Source organism: Mesoplodon densirostris, chromosome 2, assembly GCF_025265405.1.
Source record: "Mesoplodon densirostris isolate mMesDen1 chromosome 2, mMesDen1 primary haplotype, whole genome shotgun sequence".
NCBI lineage: Eukaryota > Metazoa > Chordata > Mammalia > Artiodactyla > Ziphiidae > Mesoplodon > Mesoplodon densirostris.
In genome coordinates this window covers 5798800-5815170 of record NC_082662.1, presented here as the reverse complement: position 1 = coordinate 5815170, position 16371 = coordinate 5798800, and the positions used below count along the sequence as shown (strand labels likewise).

Genomic DNA, 16371 nt, shown 5'->3' with positions numbered 1-16371 from the left:
ATATTTTCAACCTGCCCCCAGGAATGTGGTCAAAGTTCCTTTATTTATAATATTAAAGATACTACTGCTTTTTGAGCACCTATTACATTCCAGGAACCATACAGGTATGTGCTTTTATTATTATTTTTTGTCATTCAGAACACATATATTGAACACTTTATATGTTCTAAGAATTGTTCAAAACACTAGTAATATAATAGTGAACAAAATCATGTTCCAGCTATCCTGAGCTTATACTGCATGGGGAGAAGGGCTATATAAATATTACTTAATTTAGTCCTCAGAAAAAGCCATGAAGTCTTAATCTTTCCATTTTTCAAATAAGAAAACAAAGGCATAGAAAGGTTAAATAACTTGTGTAAGCTAAGCCACCTAACCTGTGGCAGAGCTGGGATTGGAAGCCAGGTCTGATTCCGTAGCCCAGGCTTTGCATTAGATTTCTAGCAAGTGTACTAATATCAGGCTTTCAAAATTGAGCATACTTTCTTGATTTGGATCATCAGATTCTGAACATTTGTTTAAAATCATTATTATACCTTGAAGGGAAGACTGAAGAAAAACTTTGTGTAAATATTCACACTTGTCTTGGATCCCATACCTAAGTATAGGAAAGTCTTATCCCAAAGTGTAACCTGACAAGTAAATCTGAGAATGCCTTTTTAGGTAAAGAGATGAAAAGTTAAAGGAAAGTGACCAAAAACTTTTCATTTTAAAAAATGACATGTGTAAATATAAAACTATATAAACTGACTACTTTACTGATAATTAATGACAAAAATGAGCTCCTACCCCCTCCATACAGACCTGGTGTCCTACAACTGTGTGTGAAAAAGTAAAATTGCTAAATTCATGTCTTATCAGTATGGCTTGTTCCTGTCTAACTAGCCCATAACCCCAGTTGTAAGTAAGAAAACACATTTTATAGGCAATGCACACTTAAGTTTAATACCTGGATATCAAATTTTAAAGCAGAGGGGAAATCCAGTTCACAAAGAAAATCTGAAAGATGGCACTTTGGGGAAAACCTCGCAAAGTATGTAAGAACTCAGGACACAGCAGATTCTTTCACTGCAGCTTTTTAAATGGAGTCTGAAGGATATACTGCATGTTTCTGCAGAACAAAGTCTCAACCTCAGCTGTAATACAGTTACCCATCTAGGCCATTAGTCTTGAGCCTCAGTGCAAAAACCTTAATTTTAACAAGAGGACGCACATTTATTTTCTCTCTTGTGTGTTGAAAGTTAGTGTCACTTACATACTCAGCTTCTGGGGATGCACAGGATCTGGGCCTGTCCTCCTGCAGCAGGTCGAGCTGGAGCGGGGAGCTGCTCTTTGAGTTAATGAGGGGGTGCCCTTCATTCTGGGTCCCCCACTTTCCCTCACTGCTCCTTTGGCTGATGGCTGAAGGTGGTGGGCCTGGATTTGGAGCCACTGCTGATACCGAGGAGGGTATTTCAGAAAAGCCTGCTGCTCCCAAGAATGGATATGGGGAGAATGGTGGTAACAAGAGAGGACAGATAGGGGGGTCATGCAGGAAGATGTTCATAAAAGTATCTAAGCAAGCAGAGGGCAGAGCTGGGAAAGACTGCAAGGCATTGGGGAAAGGCGGCTCAGGCAGACTCTGCAGCGCAGTTTCTGAGGCTGCACGTTCTCTCCCCAGGGAGGTCACGGTTGGGAGGGGAAGGGCTTGGACGAGGCAAGGTGTCTGGCTGGGAACCACCACTGCAGCCGGGAGTGATGGGCCAGAGGCATGAGGACAGGAGGCAGAGGAAGGGCACCAGGGCTGTCCGTCCTGGGCCTCTCCTACGAGGTGGGGACAGAAGCCATCCTTAGTGCCCTTGCTGTCCAGCCACATGAGCAGCTTCTTACGCTTGTGCTTCCCCTTCCTGCAACCAGCGGATCGGGTAGGCTTGGAAGCAGAATCTCCTGAAGGGTAAAGAGGAAGGCGTGTTATAGAAAACTAACCCAGAACGGAAGAGAAGGACAATGCTGATAGCTAATTCTAAGTAGATTTTACAAGGAATAAACATTGGCCGATAGTAACTATGTCCACTACAGGGATGACAGAAAATCGCTCTAAAAAGATGAACGAGATCCTGGGTAAAAGCTGTTGCTATAAAATAAACTTATTTCAGTATCTCTCCATCAGTTTCTTACAAGCAAAACTCCTATACTCCACTCCATATCTCCCAGTACTCACGTATGATTTATAAATTTGACAACTATGTTGATAAAAGGAATATATTTTTAAAAACTTAACTACCTTGAACATCTGAATATTTAGCTTTGCTTCTGCTCTCTTGCTGAAGGTAGGAGCTGTAGGGCGATGACAGAATCTTGTCCCGGAATTGATCCACATAACTCTGCTCTTCCTTCTGCGTGTGGGCTGACAGCACAGCCTTTGTGAGCCCTGTGTGTTTAGACTTTTCTGAGGCCAGTGGAGCTGGGTGTGTGCTGAGGGTCCAGGGCTCACAGGGCAGGATGCCAAGCTCTGCTGGACTCAGTTCTGATGAAGTGGAGGAAGACAGATTTAATTTTAACTCCTACCAGTTTTTTTGCATTTATTTACTTTCACTAATTTAGTTATCTTTCAATAAATGTTTACAATCATTACAACAGCAGGAACATAGAACCTTCATCAATCTAGCAGATAAATTTTCCATTTTTCTGCCTTTTTTAATACTCTTTGTACACTTGTATATATGTTTTAGAGTTGTAATACTCAATGTGCATACTTATTTAAATCTTGCTTTCATTGTAAATATTCTTCTCTCTCCCTGAATTCTCCAAGAAATTGTTATGTTTGGATTTATTTTTCTTAATATGTAATATATCCCTGTGGTTCAAAAATCAGCATGTATTAGAAAGACATTTAGTAGCTTCTCCCTATCCCTGTACACAATCTGCCTAGTTCTCATTTATTCTCCCCACAGAAAACCATTTCTTTTATTTCCTTATATATCTGTCTACTTTCTTTACACATCTATAAATAAGCATGAATACAGATTCTTATTCCTCACCTCCATGCTTACCCAAACGGCATATAATCTTGTACACTAGCCTGCAATGTGTTTTTTCATTTAACAATATCCCTTTTATCAGTGCATCACATATGATGTATTTATGACTTTTTACTAAAGTAAGCATCTGTAGATGGATGCTGAGTTGCTTCTAAACATTACTTCTTCCAGGTACAAAAGACTTTATGGTGGACACTGGTGGGTTCTCCCAGCGTCCATTCCACCTCTCTCCTGCTGTGTGGTACTGAGGTGTGGGTGGGCATGTACCCATTCCACTTCCAGAAACAGGCGCTGACTAGTCTAAGTCAACACAGTGGAAGGACTTCGGATTTTGGCCAAGATGGAGGAACAGGGACTAGACTGACCTTCCCACCTGAAACAACCAGGAAGGAACTAAATATATGAAACAATAAGTTCCAAGACACTGAACATCAGGTAACAAAGGAGAGTGACTCCTAAGGGATGGAAAACAAGGTGAGCCCCACATCTGCCCAGCTTACTGCCTTGAGAGTTTCTGAGGAGCAAGGTGGGGAAACCAGGTGAGCCGTGTGGGCTCCCTGAGGGCAGAGGCAGAGCTGAGAGTCTGGGGAGGCCACGGTGGCTGGAGTTTTCAGGAAGGGAAGAGGACTCCAGACAGTTGCAGGGACTCCCGAGTCCTCACCAGTGCACAGATGGGAGGAAAAAATCGCCTGAAAGGATCAGACCGAAACTCACACCACCTGGAGAACAGGGCTCATTCCCAACAGCCAGACTAGAAAAATCTCATAATCCATGGGCATTGGGTAGTAGAATGCTCTGAAGGGTCTTGCCTCAGTAGCAGAGAAGAATCAGGCCTACCCTACACTGCTCTGGTCCTGCCTAACCAATTTTAAAAGCAAAGCCTGAAAAGACCAATCTGTTTCCACATAGCTTAACTGGCTCCCAGAATAAAGCTCAACGGTGCTCACAGCAATACAGAAATATTCAGCACCCTATCACAGTATCTGGCATCCAATCAGACTAGGCATGCAAAGAAGCAGGAAAATACAACCCACAATAAGGAGAAAAATTAATCAAGCAAAACCAACCCTGGGCTGGCAGAGATGTTAGAATTGGCAGATTGAACATTAATAGTTATTATACTGTATTCCATATAGCCACAGGGAAGATTAAATATGTTACATAAAGACATGGAAGATATATTAAAAAACATCCAAACAGAACTTCTGGAAATGAAAACTAAAATATGTGAGATGGAAAATATACTGAATGGAAATAACAAGATTAGATATTGCAATAGAAAATACTAGTGAACCTGAAGACATAGCAACAGAGACTGTCCCAAAATGAAACAAAGACCTAAAAAATTGAAAAAGACTTAAATGAACAGAGCATCAGTGGACTGTGAGACAACTTCAAGCAGCCTATATACCTATAACTTGAGTCCCAGAAAAAGAGGAAACAGAAAAAATATTTTAAAAATAACAGAAAACATTTTTTTCTACTTGATGGAAACTATAAACCTACAAATCCAAGAAGCTCAATGAACTCCAAGCACAAAAAAACATGAAGAACACTACATCACGGACATCACAATCAAATTCTTTTTTAAAAAATTAATTAATTAATTAATTTTTGGCCATGTTGGGTCTTCATTGCTGTGTGGGGGCTTTCTCTAGTTGCGGTGAACAGGGGGCTACTCTTCACTGTGGTGCGCGGGCTTCTCATTGCGGTGGCTTCTCTTGTTGTGGAGCACGGGCTCTAGGTGCGCGGGCTTCAGCAGCTGTGGCACGTGGGCTTCAGTAGTTGTGGCATGCGGGCTCAGTAGTTGTGGCTCATGGGCTCTAGAGCGCAGGTTCAGTAGTTGTGGTGCACGGGCTTAGCGGCTCCACGGCATGTGGGATCTTCCTGGACCAGGGATCAAACCCATGTCCCCTGCATTGGCAGGCAGATTCCTAACCACTGCACCACCAGGGAAGTCCCTCAAATTCTTGAAATTAATGATGAGGAGAAAATCTTATAAGTAGCCAGAAAAAAGACATGCAAACAGTACATATGACAGCAGACTTCCTGTCAGAAACAATGCAAATGAGAAGACAGTGGAGCAGCATCTTTAAGGTACTGAAAGATAAACACTGTCAACCTAGAATTCTACGCTCTGATAAAATATCTTTAAAACAAGAAGGTGAAATAAAGACATTTTCAGACATACAAAAATGGGAAGAACTCATCATCAGTAGACCTGTACTACAAGAGATAGAAAAGGAATGCCCTCAGGCAGAAGGAGAGTGATATCAGATGAATCTACATAAAGGAATGAAAAGCACTGGAAGAGATAACTACAGGGGTAGACATTTAAATCTCTTTCAAAGATAATAACTATGTAAGTAAGCATAATAACAGTGTAGTGTGGGATTTCTACCACATGTAGATATATGCCAATAGACAAAGGCCAAAGCGGGGAACTGGAAGTATAGTACTTTAAGGTTCTTATACTATGCATTAAGTGGTATAATATCTCTAGAAGATAGACTGGCAAAAATTAAATATATACATCATAAAGTCTAAGCAACCACTAAAATAAAGCCCACATTAAATACCAAGACATACATAGGTTAAAAGTAAAGGGTGGGGCCTCCCTGGTGGCGCAGTGGTTAAGAGTCCGCCTGCCGATGCAGGGGATACGGGTTCGTGCCCCGGTCTGGGAGGATCCCATATGCCGCGGAGCGGCTGGGCCCGTGAGCCATGGCCGCTGGGCCTGCGCATCCGGAGCCTGTGCTCCGCAACGGGAGAGGCCACAACAGTGAGAGGCCCGCATACCGCAAAAAGAAAAAAAAAAAAAAAAAAAAAAAAAAAAAAAAAAAAAGTAAAGGGTGGAAAAAGATACATGTTAACACTAATCAAAAAAAAAAAAAAAAAGGGCTTCCCTGGTGGTGCAGTGGTTGAGAATCCGCCTGCCGATGCAGGGGACACGGGTTCGTGCCCCGGTCCGGGAGGATCCCACATGCCGTGGAGTGGCTGGGCCCATGAGCCATGGCCACTGAGCCTGCGCGTGTGGAGCCTATGCTCCGCAACAGGAGAGGCCACAGCAGTGAGAGGCCTGTGTACTGGAAAAAAAAAAAAGCTGGAGTGAATATAGTAACATAAGACAAAGTATATTTTAGAGCAAAGAATAGACAAGGGATAAGAAGGTCATTTCACAATGATAAAAGGATAAATTCATCAAAAGGACACAGCAATTCTAAACATTTATGCACAAAGTAACAAAGCTTCAAAATGCATGAAGCAAAAACTGATAAAATGGCAAGGAGAAATAGACAAGCCCACAATTACAGCCAGAGACTTCAACACTCCTCCTGAGGTATAACAAGTATTCAGAAAACTGGGGGATAGAGAAGACTTGAACAAGACTATCAACCAACCTGACCTAGCTTATACACTGGGCAGAATAAACATCCTTTTCAAGTGCATACAGAACATTTACCAAGACAGACCATATACAGACCATAAAACAAGCCTCAATAAATTTAAAAGAATTCAAGTTTTTTATTTTATCTGACCAAAATGGGATTAAATTAGAAATCAGTAACATAAAGAAGTCTGGAAAATCTCTAAATATGCTTTCTAAATAATATATGATGATATATATATATGACATATGTGATAATGTAAATGATTTCAAAGAAGATATAAAAAGGGATATTAGGCAGCATTTGAACATGATGAAATGAAATACATCAAAATGTATGAAATGCAGCTGAGAGTAAAAGGAAAATTTACACTAAAATCCACTAGGGAAGAAATATCTGAAATCAATGACTTCAGCTTCCATTTTAAGAAACTGGAAAAACAAGAGCAAGGTTAAACAAAAGTAAGCAGAAGAAAGGAAATAATAAAGGTCAGAGTAAAAATCTGTTAAGTATTGCAGAAAACAAAAAAATAATAAAGAGAGAAAATCAATAAAATTTTAAGCTGGTTCTTTGCAGAGAGCAGTAAAATTGATTAAACTCTAGCAAGACTGATGATGAAAAGAAGAGCAGATATAAGTTACCAATTTCAGAAATGAGAGGAAACATCACGAGACCCTACTATCACTAGACATCAAAAGAATAAGGGAACATTATAAACAACTTTTTCCAATAAACTTGACCACTTAGACAAAATCGACCAGTTCTTTGGGACATACCTACTAACAAAGATCACTCAACAAGAGGTAGAAAACCTGAATAGCCCCATATCTATTTAAAAAATTGAACTTGTAGTTAAAAACTTCTCCACCAAGAAAACTTCAAGCCCAGATGGCTTTACTGGTGAGTTTGAGCAAACATTTAAGGAAGAAAAAATACCAATCCTACATAAAGTCTTCTAGAAAACTGAAGAGAACAAAACACTTCCCAGCTCATGCTATGAGGCCAGGAGTATCCTGATACCAAAACCAAAGTCATTAAAACAAAAACAAGCAAAATGACAGACCAATAGCTCTCATAAACATAGATCTTGAAATTCTTATGAAAATTTTAGCAAAATGAATCCAATATATAAAAAAAGGAAATACATCATGACCAAGTGGGGTTTAACCCAGGAATGCAAAGATATTTTAACATTTAAAATTGAAGAAGGCACAAATATATGGAAGGATATTTCGTGCACATGGATTGGAAGAATTAATATTGTTAAAATGTCCATATTACCCAAAGCAATATACAAATTCAAGGCAATCTCTATCAAAATTCCAATAGCATTTTTCAGAGAAATAGAAAAAACAGTCGAAAAATTTGTATGGAAACATCAAAGACCCTGAACAGCCAAAGCAATCTTGAGAAAGAAGAACAAAACTTTTGCACAGCAAAGGAAACAATCAACAAAATGAAAAGGCAACCAAATGAATGGGATGTGCAAATGTGCAAATCATATACCTGGTAAATGGCTAATATCCAAAATATATAAAGAACTCATACAATTCAACAGCCAAAAAAATAAGCAATCTGATTTAAAAATGGGCAGAAAACCTAAAAAGACATTTCTCCAAAAAAGACATACATATGGCCAAAAAGCACATGAAACGATGCTCAACGTCACTGATTATTAGAGAAATGAAAATCAGAACTACAATGAGGTGTCACCTCACACTGGTGAGAATGGCCATCATCAAAAGGTCTACAAATAATAAATGCTAGAGAAGGTGTGGAGAAAAGGGAACCCTCCTACACTGTTGGTGGAAATGTAAAATTGATACAGCCACTATGGAGAACAGTATGGAGGTTCTTTAAAAACTAGAGTTGCCATATGATCCTGCAACCCCACTCCTGGGCATATACCCAGAAAAGACAAAAACTGCAAAAAGATACATGCACAGCAGTGTTCACAGCAGCAGTATTCACAATAGCCAAGACATGGAAGCAACCTAAATTTCCATCGACAGAGGAAAGGATAAAGAAGATGTGGTATATATACACAATGGAATATTACACAGTCATAAAAAAGAATGAAATAATGCCATTTGCAGCAACATGGATGGACCCAGAGATGATCATACTGACTGAAGTAAGACAGAGAAAGACAAATATCTTATGATGTCACTTACATGTGGACTCTAAAAAAATGATTAAATGAACTTATTTACAAAACAGAAACAGACTCACAGATTTAGAACACAAGCTTATGGTTACCAAACGGGAAAGGTTGGGGAGGAGGAGGGATAAATTAGGAGGTTGGGATTAACATATACAAACTACTATATATAAAACAGATAATCAACAAGGACCTATGTATGGCACAGGGAACTCTACTCAATACTCTGTAATAACTTAGATGGAAAAAGAATCTGAAAAAGAATAGATATATGCATATGTACAATGAAATCACTTTGCTGTAGTACACCTGAAACTAACACAACATTGTAAATCAACTATACTCCAATATAAAATTTAAAAATAAAAAAAAATAAGATAAAAGAAGATTGGTCAAAAACCAAAATAATAATAATAATGTGTTGGTAAGGATGTGGAGAAAAGGGGACACTTGTGCACTGTTGGTGGGAATGTGAACTGGTGCAGCCACTTTGTAAAACCGTACGGAGGTTCCTCAAAAAATTAAAACTAGAACTATCATATGAACCAGCAATTTCACTACTGGGTATTTATCTGAAGAAAACAAAAACACTAATTTGAAAAGATAAACGCACCTCCACGTTCACTAGAGCACTATTTACAACAGCCAACACATGGAAACAACCTAAATATCCATCAATGGATGTACAGAGAAACTCTGTTCTACGCACACACGCACACATACATACAGGAATATTATCCAGCTATAAAAAAGGATGAAATCTTGCCATGTAAACAACATGGATGGACCTTGATGGCATTATGCTAAGTAAAATAAGTCAGACAGCGAAAGACAAATACCATATGATCTCTCTTATATACGGAATCTAAAAATAAATTATTAAAAAAAGTCAAGCTCACAGATTCGGAGAACAGATTGGTGGTTGCCAGAGGTGGGGGGGTGTGTGTGCGTGAAATGGGTGAACTGGTTTTTTTTTTCAGTTTAAATAAACTGAATGAAATAAAAATAGTTAATTCATCATATTAACAAACTGAAAAAGAAACTAAAAAAGAAAAATCTTATGATCATCTCAACAGATGGAGAGATTTGACAAAATCCAACATCCATTTCTGATAAAAAAAAAATTCTGAGGCTATTAGGAATAGAAAGGAACGTCCTCAATTTGATAAAGTACATTTATGAAAAACCTAGGACTAACATAATTCACGTTTTTTCTCCAAGATCAGGAAAAACATAAGAATAGTTGCTCTTTCAACTTTTATTCAGTATTTATTAGAGGTTCTAGCCAGTTCAAGAAGGCAAAGAACAAACAAAAAAAAGATTAAAAAGAAGATTGGAAATGAAGTAAAACTGACTTTCATAGACATGATCATACATGTAGAAAATCCTATGTAATCGACAAAAAGTTTCTAGAACTAATAAGTGAGTTTAGCAAGCCCATAGAATAAAAGATTAATATACAAAAATCAATTATATTTCTATATACTAGCAACAAATAATTGGAAACTGACATTAAAAATAATCCTATTTATAATATGAAATACTTGAGGTTAAAACTCAAAAGATATGCAAGACCTGTACACTGAAAACTGTAAGATATTACTGTGAGGAATTTAAGAATACCTAAATAAATGAATAGATATACCAGGTTCATGGATTAGAGGACTCTATATTTTTGAGATACCAATTCTCCCCAAGTTGATATACAGATTCAATATATCAATTCAAATCCCTGCAGGGCTTTTTTAAAAATTTTTTAAAAAAATTTATTTACTTAATTTATTTATTTTTGGCTGCGTTGGGTCTTCGTTGCTGCGCGTGGGCTTTCTCTAGTTGCAGTGAGTGGAGGCTACTCTTCGTTTCGGTGTGCGGGCTTCTCGTTGTGGCTTCTCTTGTTGCGGAGCACAGACTCTAGGCACGCAGGCTTCAGTAGCTGTGGCTTGTGGGCTCTAGAGCACAGGCTCAGTAGTTGTGGTGCTCGGGCTTAGCTGCCCCACGGTATGTGGGATCTTCCTGGACCAGGGATCGAACCCGTGTCCCCTGCATTGGCAGGCGGATTCTTAACTGCTGCGCCATGAGGGAAGCCCAGCTGCATGACTTTTTGAATTAGAATATTCAAAGCAATCTTGAAAATGAACAAAGTTGGAGGATTTACACTACCTGATTTCAAGACTTACTATAAAACTATAGGAATCAAAACTGTGTGGTACTGGCATAAAGGGTTTATCAATTTTTGTTCATCTTCAGAGAAGCAGCTTTGAGCTTTAATTTTCTGTACTGTCTGTTTTTTACTTTGTTGATTTCTGCTTCTATCTCTATTACTTCCCTCCTTCTACCTGGGTTTATTTTGTTTTTGTTTTTGGTTTGTTTTCTTTTTGGCTAGCTTCTTAAAGTGGAACTTTAGATCCCTGATTTGAGACTTTTCTTCTCTAACATTAGCATTTCAAGTTAGTAATCTCTTTATAAATATCTCACTTTTACTGATTTCTAATTGAATTAACTCTAGCCGAAGAGTGTAGTTTGTAAAACATCAATTATTTCAAATTTGAGACTTGTATTACATCCCAACCTATTGTATATCTCAGTGAACATATCATGTGCACTTGCAAAGAATATATATAACGCAGTTATTGTGTGTTCTCTAGATATCAATTAGGTCAAGTGGCTGACCGCACTGTTCAGATCATCTATTTCGTTAAGATATTTTATCATTTGCAGAAAATGGGTGTTAAGTTCTTCAACTATGATTATGGAAAGACTTTCTCTCATTAAATTTTTGTTTCATATCTTTAAAGGTCTGTTATGAGTGAAAACACTTCCATGTTTGTTATGTCTTCCTGATGAACTGGCTGCTTTGTCACAATGAAATGTCTCTGGTGAGACTCCCTCCTGAAGTCTATTATTAATACAGGCACTCAGCCTTTTTAGGTGTGTTGTTTGGCTTGTGCATCTTCCCCATCCAATTGTTCTCAACCCATTTGTGAATTTGTATTTAAACTGTACTCTGCAGACAGCACATACTTGGGTCTTGATTTATTTTTATCTGTTCTGACAACTTCTGCCATTTTATGTCATTACAGACTTAGTTGCATTTAGAGCTATTATTTTACTGGTTTGATAGGTTCCCTGGTTTTATTGTTGTTGTTGTTGCCCTAATCGTCCTTTCCTGTCCTTCTTTTGGATTATTTGTTTTTAAAAATTACATTTTAGTTTATCTCTTGGCTTTTTAGCTAATTTTTATATCTCATACTCCATCAACCCTGCTATAGATTTAAAAATATCTGTAATGGCAATGGTTTCTGGAGACTAATTGTCAGTGTTTGATTCACGACTCTGCCACTCGTTTGCTGTGTGACTTTGGGCATGCTGTTACTTAACCTGTTCGTGCCTTAATTGTTCCATATATAAAACAGAAGTAATAACTTGCAGGGAAATGCATGTGGGGTCATGGTCCTCAGACCCAACTCATTATTAGCATAAGGTATAAACTCCAGGAGTACGGGCTTTCCAGAAAGCAAAAGACAGATGCAGTTCAAGAACATCTGGGCTCTGATTCTGCTTTCTCTCCTTAGAATAAAGATGAGCACCTGTAGATGCTGAGACTGGTTTAAGGTCAGGAGAAACGATTATCAGTAAATATCCCTTATTCTTTAAATGAAAGCATGTTGACTGTAGTATAGATTCTTTCAAAACAGTAATATAAAACCAGAGTATACAAAGTATAGTGGCACAGTCAAAAAAAGAGCTTTCCATGTTGGGTGAGGTCCTACCTTGCATGGACTGTGTCACTGACATCTACACACCCGCATAAGAATCCAAAGTATTTAAGAACAGGTACACTAAAAAACACGCATCTGCTCCTCTCCTGATGGACTAGCTTAACTCCAAAAAAACTCTATCTGTGGCTAATTAGAAATAATAGAAATAACAGAATAAGATATACAGAAATCATCTAATAGTATAATATAATATCAATAATATAATAAAAAAACAAACAGAAATAATCTAATCTCACAACAGCTGTCGACCTGGCCTTTTCCCACCAATCCACAATCCACCTAGTAACATAACGTTCTCCACCTCAAAGGGTGGTTGTGAGGATTAAATGAATTAACTTATATGAAGAACTAGGGGCAGGGAATGGTACACAGTCACCGCTCAGCATATGGTAACTTATATACCCCTGAAGACTAGCAAAGGTGTTAGACATAATCCGAAAACCTGATTGAACACGTTTGTCACCATTTCCTCATCCACCAAATCCTTATGAATAATGCAAAAGTGAAAAAGGACAGGAGACAGTAAAACGGAATAAAAAGAAGACATCAGAACAGTTCACCAAATCATTATGTTAAAGAAAGAGCATTTCAAACATACTGTCCTCATTGTTTACCAAACAAAATCTGAACGTATATATGACCCATCTAGTCACAACTACAGTCCAAGTTTGAATCGGACATTTTCTTTCAAGGTCAGCAACAAAGTGACCCAAGGCAGTCCCATCAATAATTGAGGGCTTATTATTATGTATCAGGTACTATTCTAGGTGCCTTATGTGTGTCAAGAGTTGATTGGCAAAGGACATAACTAAGAAATACAGTCCAAAATACGTAACCAACATAAACGTGATGATATTTCCAAAAATACTGTAACTGAATTAAAGAAAAAAGTATTTATAATTTAGATGTCATTGCTAAGTAAATGGCATTAATGACTTGTTTTCTCACGACGGTGTATTTAACGTTGAGTGTATTTTAAAATAGAAGGTACCGTGGTACCTGACTCCGGTGGTGGCATGTGAACAACGGTGCTGCTGTAGCTGCACTGCCTCACGTCCAGGCTCAGAGCCGCCTCGGTCAGGGTCTGTGGAGCTCCTCCTTCAGCATCTGTGGACCATCCACTAGCTGGCATTTCTGATGTAGGTACGGCTGGGATCTGAGAAACAGCTGGTGATGTAAGAGCAACTGACAGTGAAAAGAAAAATTCCCAACCAGAAATTCATTATTAAAGACCCAAACAGTTTACACACACTTATAACTGACAAGTTAAAACCTACTGGCCATAAAGAGGCAATGCGGATTCTTTGTGATTATACAAAGGATTCTTTGTGATTACAATGAAATAATTAAAGTCAAAAGATTAGAGAGAAAACAGAGGGGTGGCTTTGTAATAACTCTCTTGATCTAACTATGAAAGGCATTCCTGTCACCTTGCAGTGCTTGGACATCATCTGCTCTGTGGCTTTGTCCGTCTTCTTCCGAGGATGAGGAAGTCGTATTTGTACAGGAGTTACACTTTCTCTTCAAAGCTGGAATGTTGTAGCTCTTCAGGTACCTGCAACAAGGTAATTCGGTTGTGTATACCTACCTGACCCCAACTTTGCCATCTTCCACCTTTCTGCTTTTCTCACGCCACCTCTGTTTGGGGTATTTCACATTCTTTTTTTTTTTTGGCCACGCTGCGCACCATGTGGGATGTTAGTTTCCCGAACAGGGATGGAACCCTGTGCCCCTGCAGTGGGAGCGCAGAGTCTTAACCACTGGACCACCAGGGAAGTCCCTCACTTTCTTCCTGGGTGAAGGCTTCCCTGACCATCCTGGCCTACATCACAGGGTTGTTACATTTCCCTGACTATGGTCTTGAATTGATCGTCAAATCTTAATTTTTATGAGCGTAGGTCTTGTCTTCTCAACTATATTCAAAGAAGGGATGTAGCTTCTAATTTTTTGCATCCCCCAAAATGTTCATGAGTTGTAAGTAGTAGATATCCACTGATTTATAGTGAAAAATAAACAGCTGTTAAAAAAATGATATAGGGCTTCCCTGGTGGCGCAGTGGTTGGGAGTCCACCTGCCAATGCAGGGGACACGGGCTCATGCCCTGGTCCGGGAAGATCCCACATGCCACGGAGTATCTGGGCCCGTGAGCCATGGACGCTGAGCCTGCGCGTCCGGAGCCTGTGCTCCACGGCGGGAGAGGCCGCAGCAATGAGAGGCCCGCATACCACACACACACACACACAAAAATGATATAAAGGCCCCACAGTGACAACATATGCTTCTGGAAAAACTAACATGTTATCAAACCTTGCGTCTCATACCTGATAACGCTATCAATACAGCTTATTTGCTGATAGGATGGGCTACGCTGATCCCTTCTCAAATCCTCGCAAGACTCGGTGTACATGCTATTATTTTTTAATGTCTGGAAGGAAGAAAAGGCCTTCTGCTCATCTGAAAGAGAATGAAAGGATGCACAATTTAAAATATCACATGTTTGAGAATATGTACTTATTTAGCAAAATTAAATAGTACTTTGGGATATACATGATATTTTAGGACATATACAGTCAATATTACGTAGTTATTAAAAGTGAGCTCAGATCTAAATGCACTGATATAGAAAGATATCACCTAGAACAATTACATGAAAAATTTCATATATATCTTTTAAAAAGAGGAGTAAAACAACTGCTTCAGGCAAAGATTACCAAGGAATAAAACTGAAGGTGAAAGGTTGACGGGGACCTTCACAATGTTACTACCTGTACAACTGATTGATCCCGGCATCACTAAGGGGAATGACAGACACAGTGCATTGCTGATGTGCTGCAATGGAGAGTACACGGCACTGCCCGTGTTGAACTGGTGTCCAACAGAACGTTCTACAATGACAGAATCGTCCTTTATCTGTGCTGTCCAACCTGGTAGCCACTAACACCAGATCCAGAGACTAGCATTTGAAGTGTGGCTACAGCAACTGAGGAACTAAATTTCACATTTTATTTATTTGTAATTAATTTGAATTTAAATTGCAAAATGTGGTTAGTGGCTACCGTATCAGATAGCAGAGGTATAGAGAGAGGAAAAAAGACCTCAGGCTGGAGTGCTGAAGAACTTGAACTTTCAGTAGCGAATAAGCCAGTAAAGGAGAGTTATCCAGGAAGAGACAGATCCTGCAAGGTCTGGTGACATGGAAACGAAGAGGGGAAATTATTTCAAGGAAGAACAGCAAAGAATTATGCAAATGCTGTTGAGAGACTGAGAAATATTAGCTACTGTTGATGCTATTAATAAAGGTTAGTTTAGCTGCTTGGAAGAGGCTTCTCTATTTTCAGAGGGAATTATGGAAAAATGCTTCACTTTCACTCATTAATTTTACCTTATTTTTTAATAATTTTCAACTTGAAGGTCTCAGAGGGTTACAAAAATGGTAGAGGGTTCCCATATACCATTCACCCAGCTTCCACTAATGTCACACCTCACATAACCATAGGAAAATGAATGATACTAGGAAATTTGGATTTCACCTGTTTTCCCACTAAGTGTCACTTTTCTGGTCCAGAAGTCCAACCAGGATGTCACAAGTGAATTTAGTTGTCAAATGCCTCCTTAGTCTTTCCTTGTCCTTCATGATCCTGACACTTTTGAAGAGCACGGGGCAGGAATTTTTTAGAAATGCCCCTCCATTTGCATTTCTCTGGTGTTTTCTTATGATTAGGTTGAGGTCATGCATCTTGGGGAAAATTGCCACAGAAGTGCAGTGCATGATGGTGATATGTTTTATTATTGACACATTAACCTTGATCATTGGTTAAGGTGATGCCTGCCAGGTTTCTCTTATGTAAAGTTACTATTTTACAACGTAATAAAAGATGTAAGCAATATATATTCTGGAGGAATACTCTGAAGCCATGCAAATATCCTGTTTCTTTTATACTTTCACCTATTGTTTGCACAACACTGTGAATATACTTAATGCCACCAGACTGCACATTTAAAAACAGTAAATTACACACCTA

The 16371-nt window shown here is 38.8% G+C and overlaps 1 protein-coding gene across 7 annotated transcripts in view; it reads right to left on the bottom strand.

Moving 5' to 3' along the window:
• PER3 (period circadian regulator 3) overlaps positions 1 to 16371 on the bottom strand; it is a 64462-nt gene that overhangs the window by 16658 nt on the left and 31433 nt on the right. For 3 of the 7 annotated variants that reach the window (XM_060088906.1, XM_060088905.1, XM_060088907.1), the window contains exons 14-18: positions 14671 to 14803; positions 13780 to 13904; positions 13349 to 13534; positions 2264 to 2506; positions 1256 to 1926 (exon numbers count right to left, since the gene is read on the bottom strand). In XM_060088906.1, coding sequence (XP_059944889.1) covers positions 1256 to 1926; positions 2264 to 2506; positions 13349 to 13534; positions 13780 to 13904; positions 14671 to 14803 — 1358 coding nt within the window. The remainder of the gene's footprint in view (positions 1 to 1255; positions 1927 to 2263; positions 2507 to 13348; positions 13535 to 13779; positions 13905 to 14670; positions 14804 to 16371) is intronic. The other 4 variants (XM_060088908.1, XM_060088909.1, XM_060088910.1 and 1 more) reach the window with 3 other exon arrangements.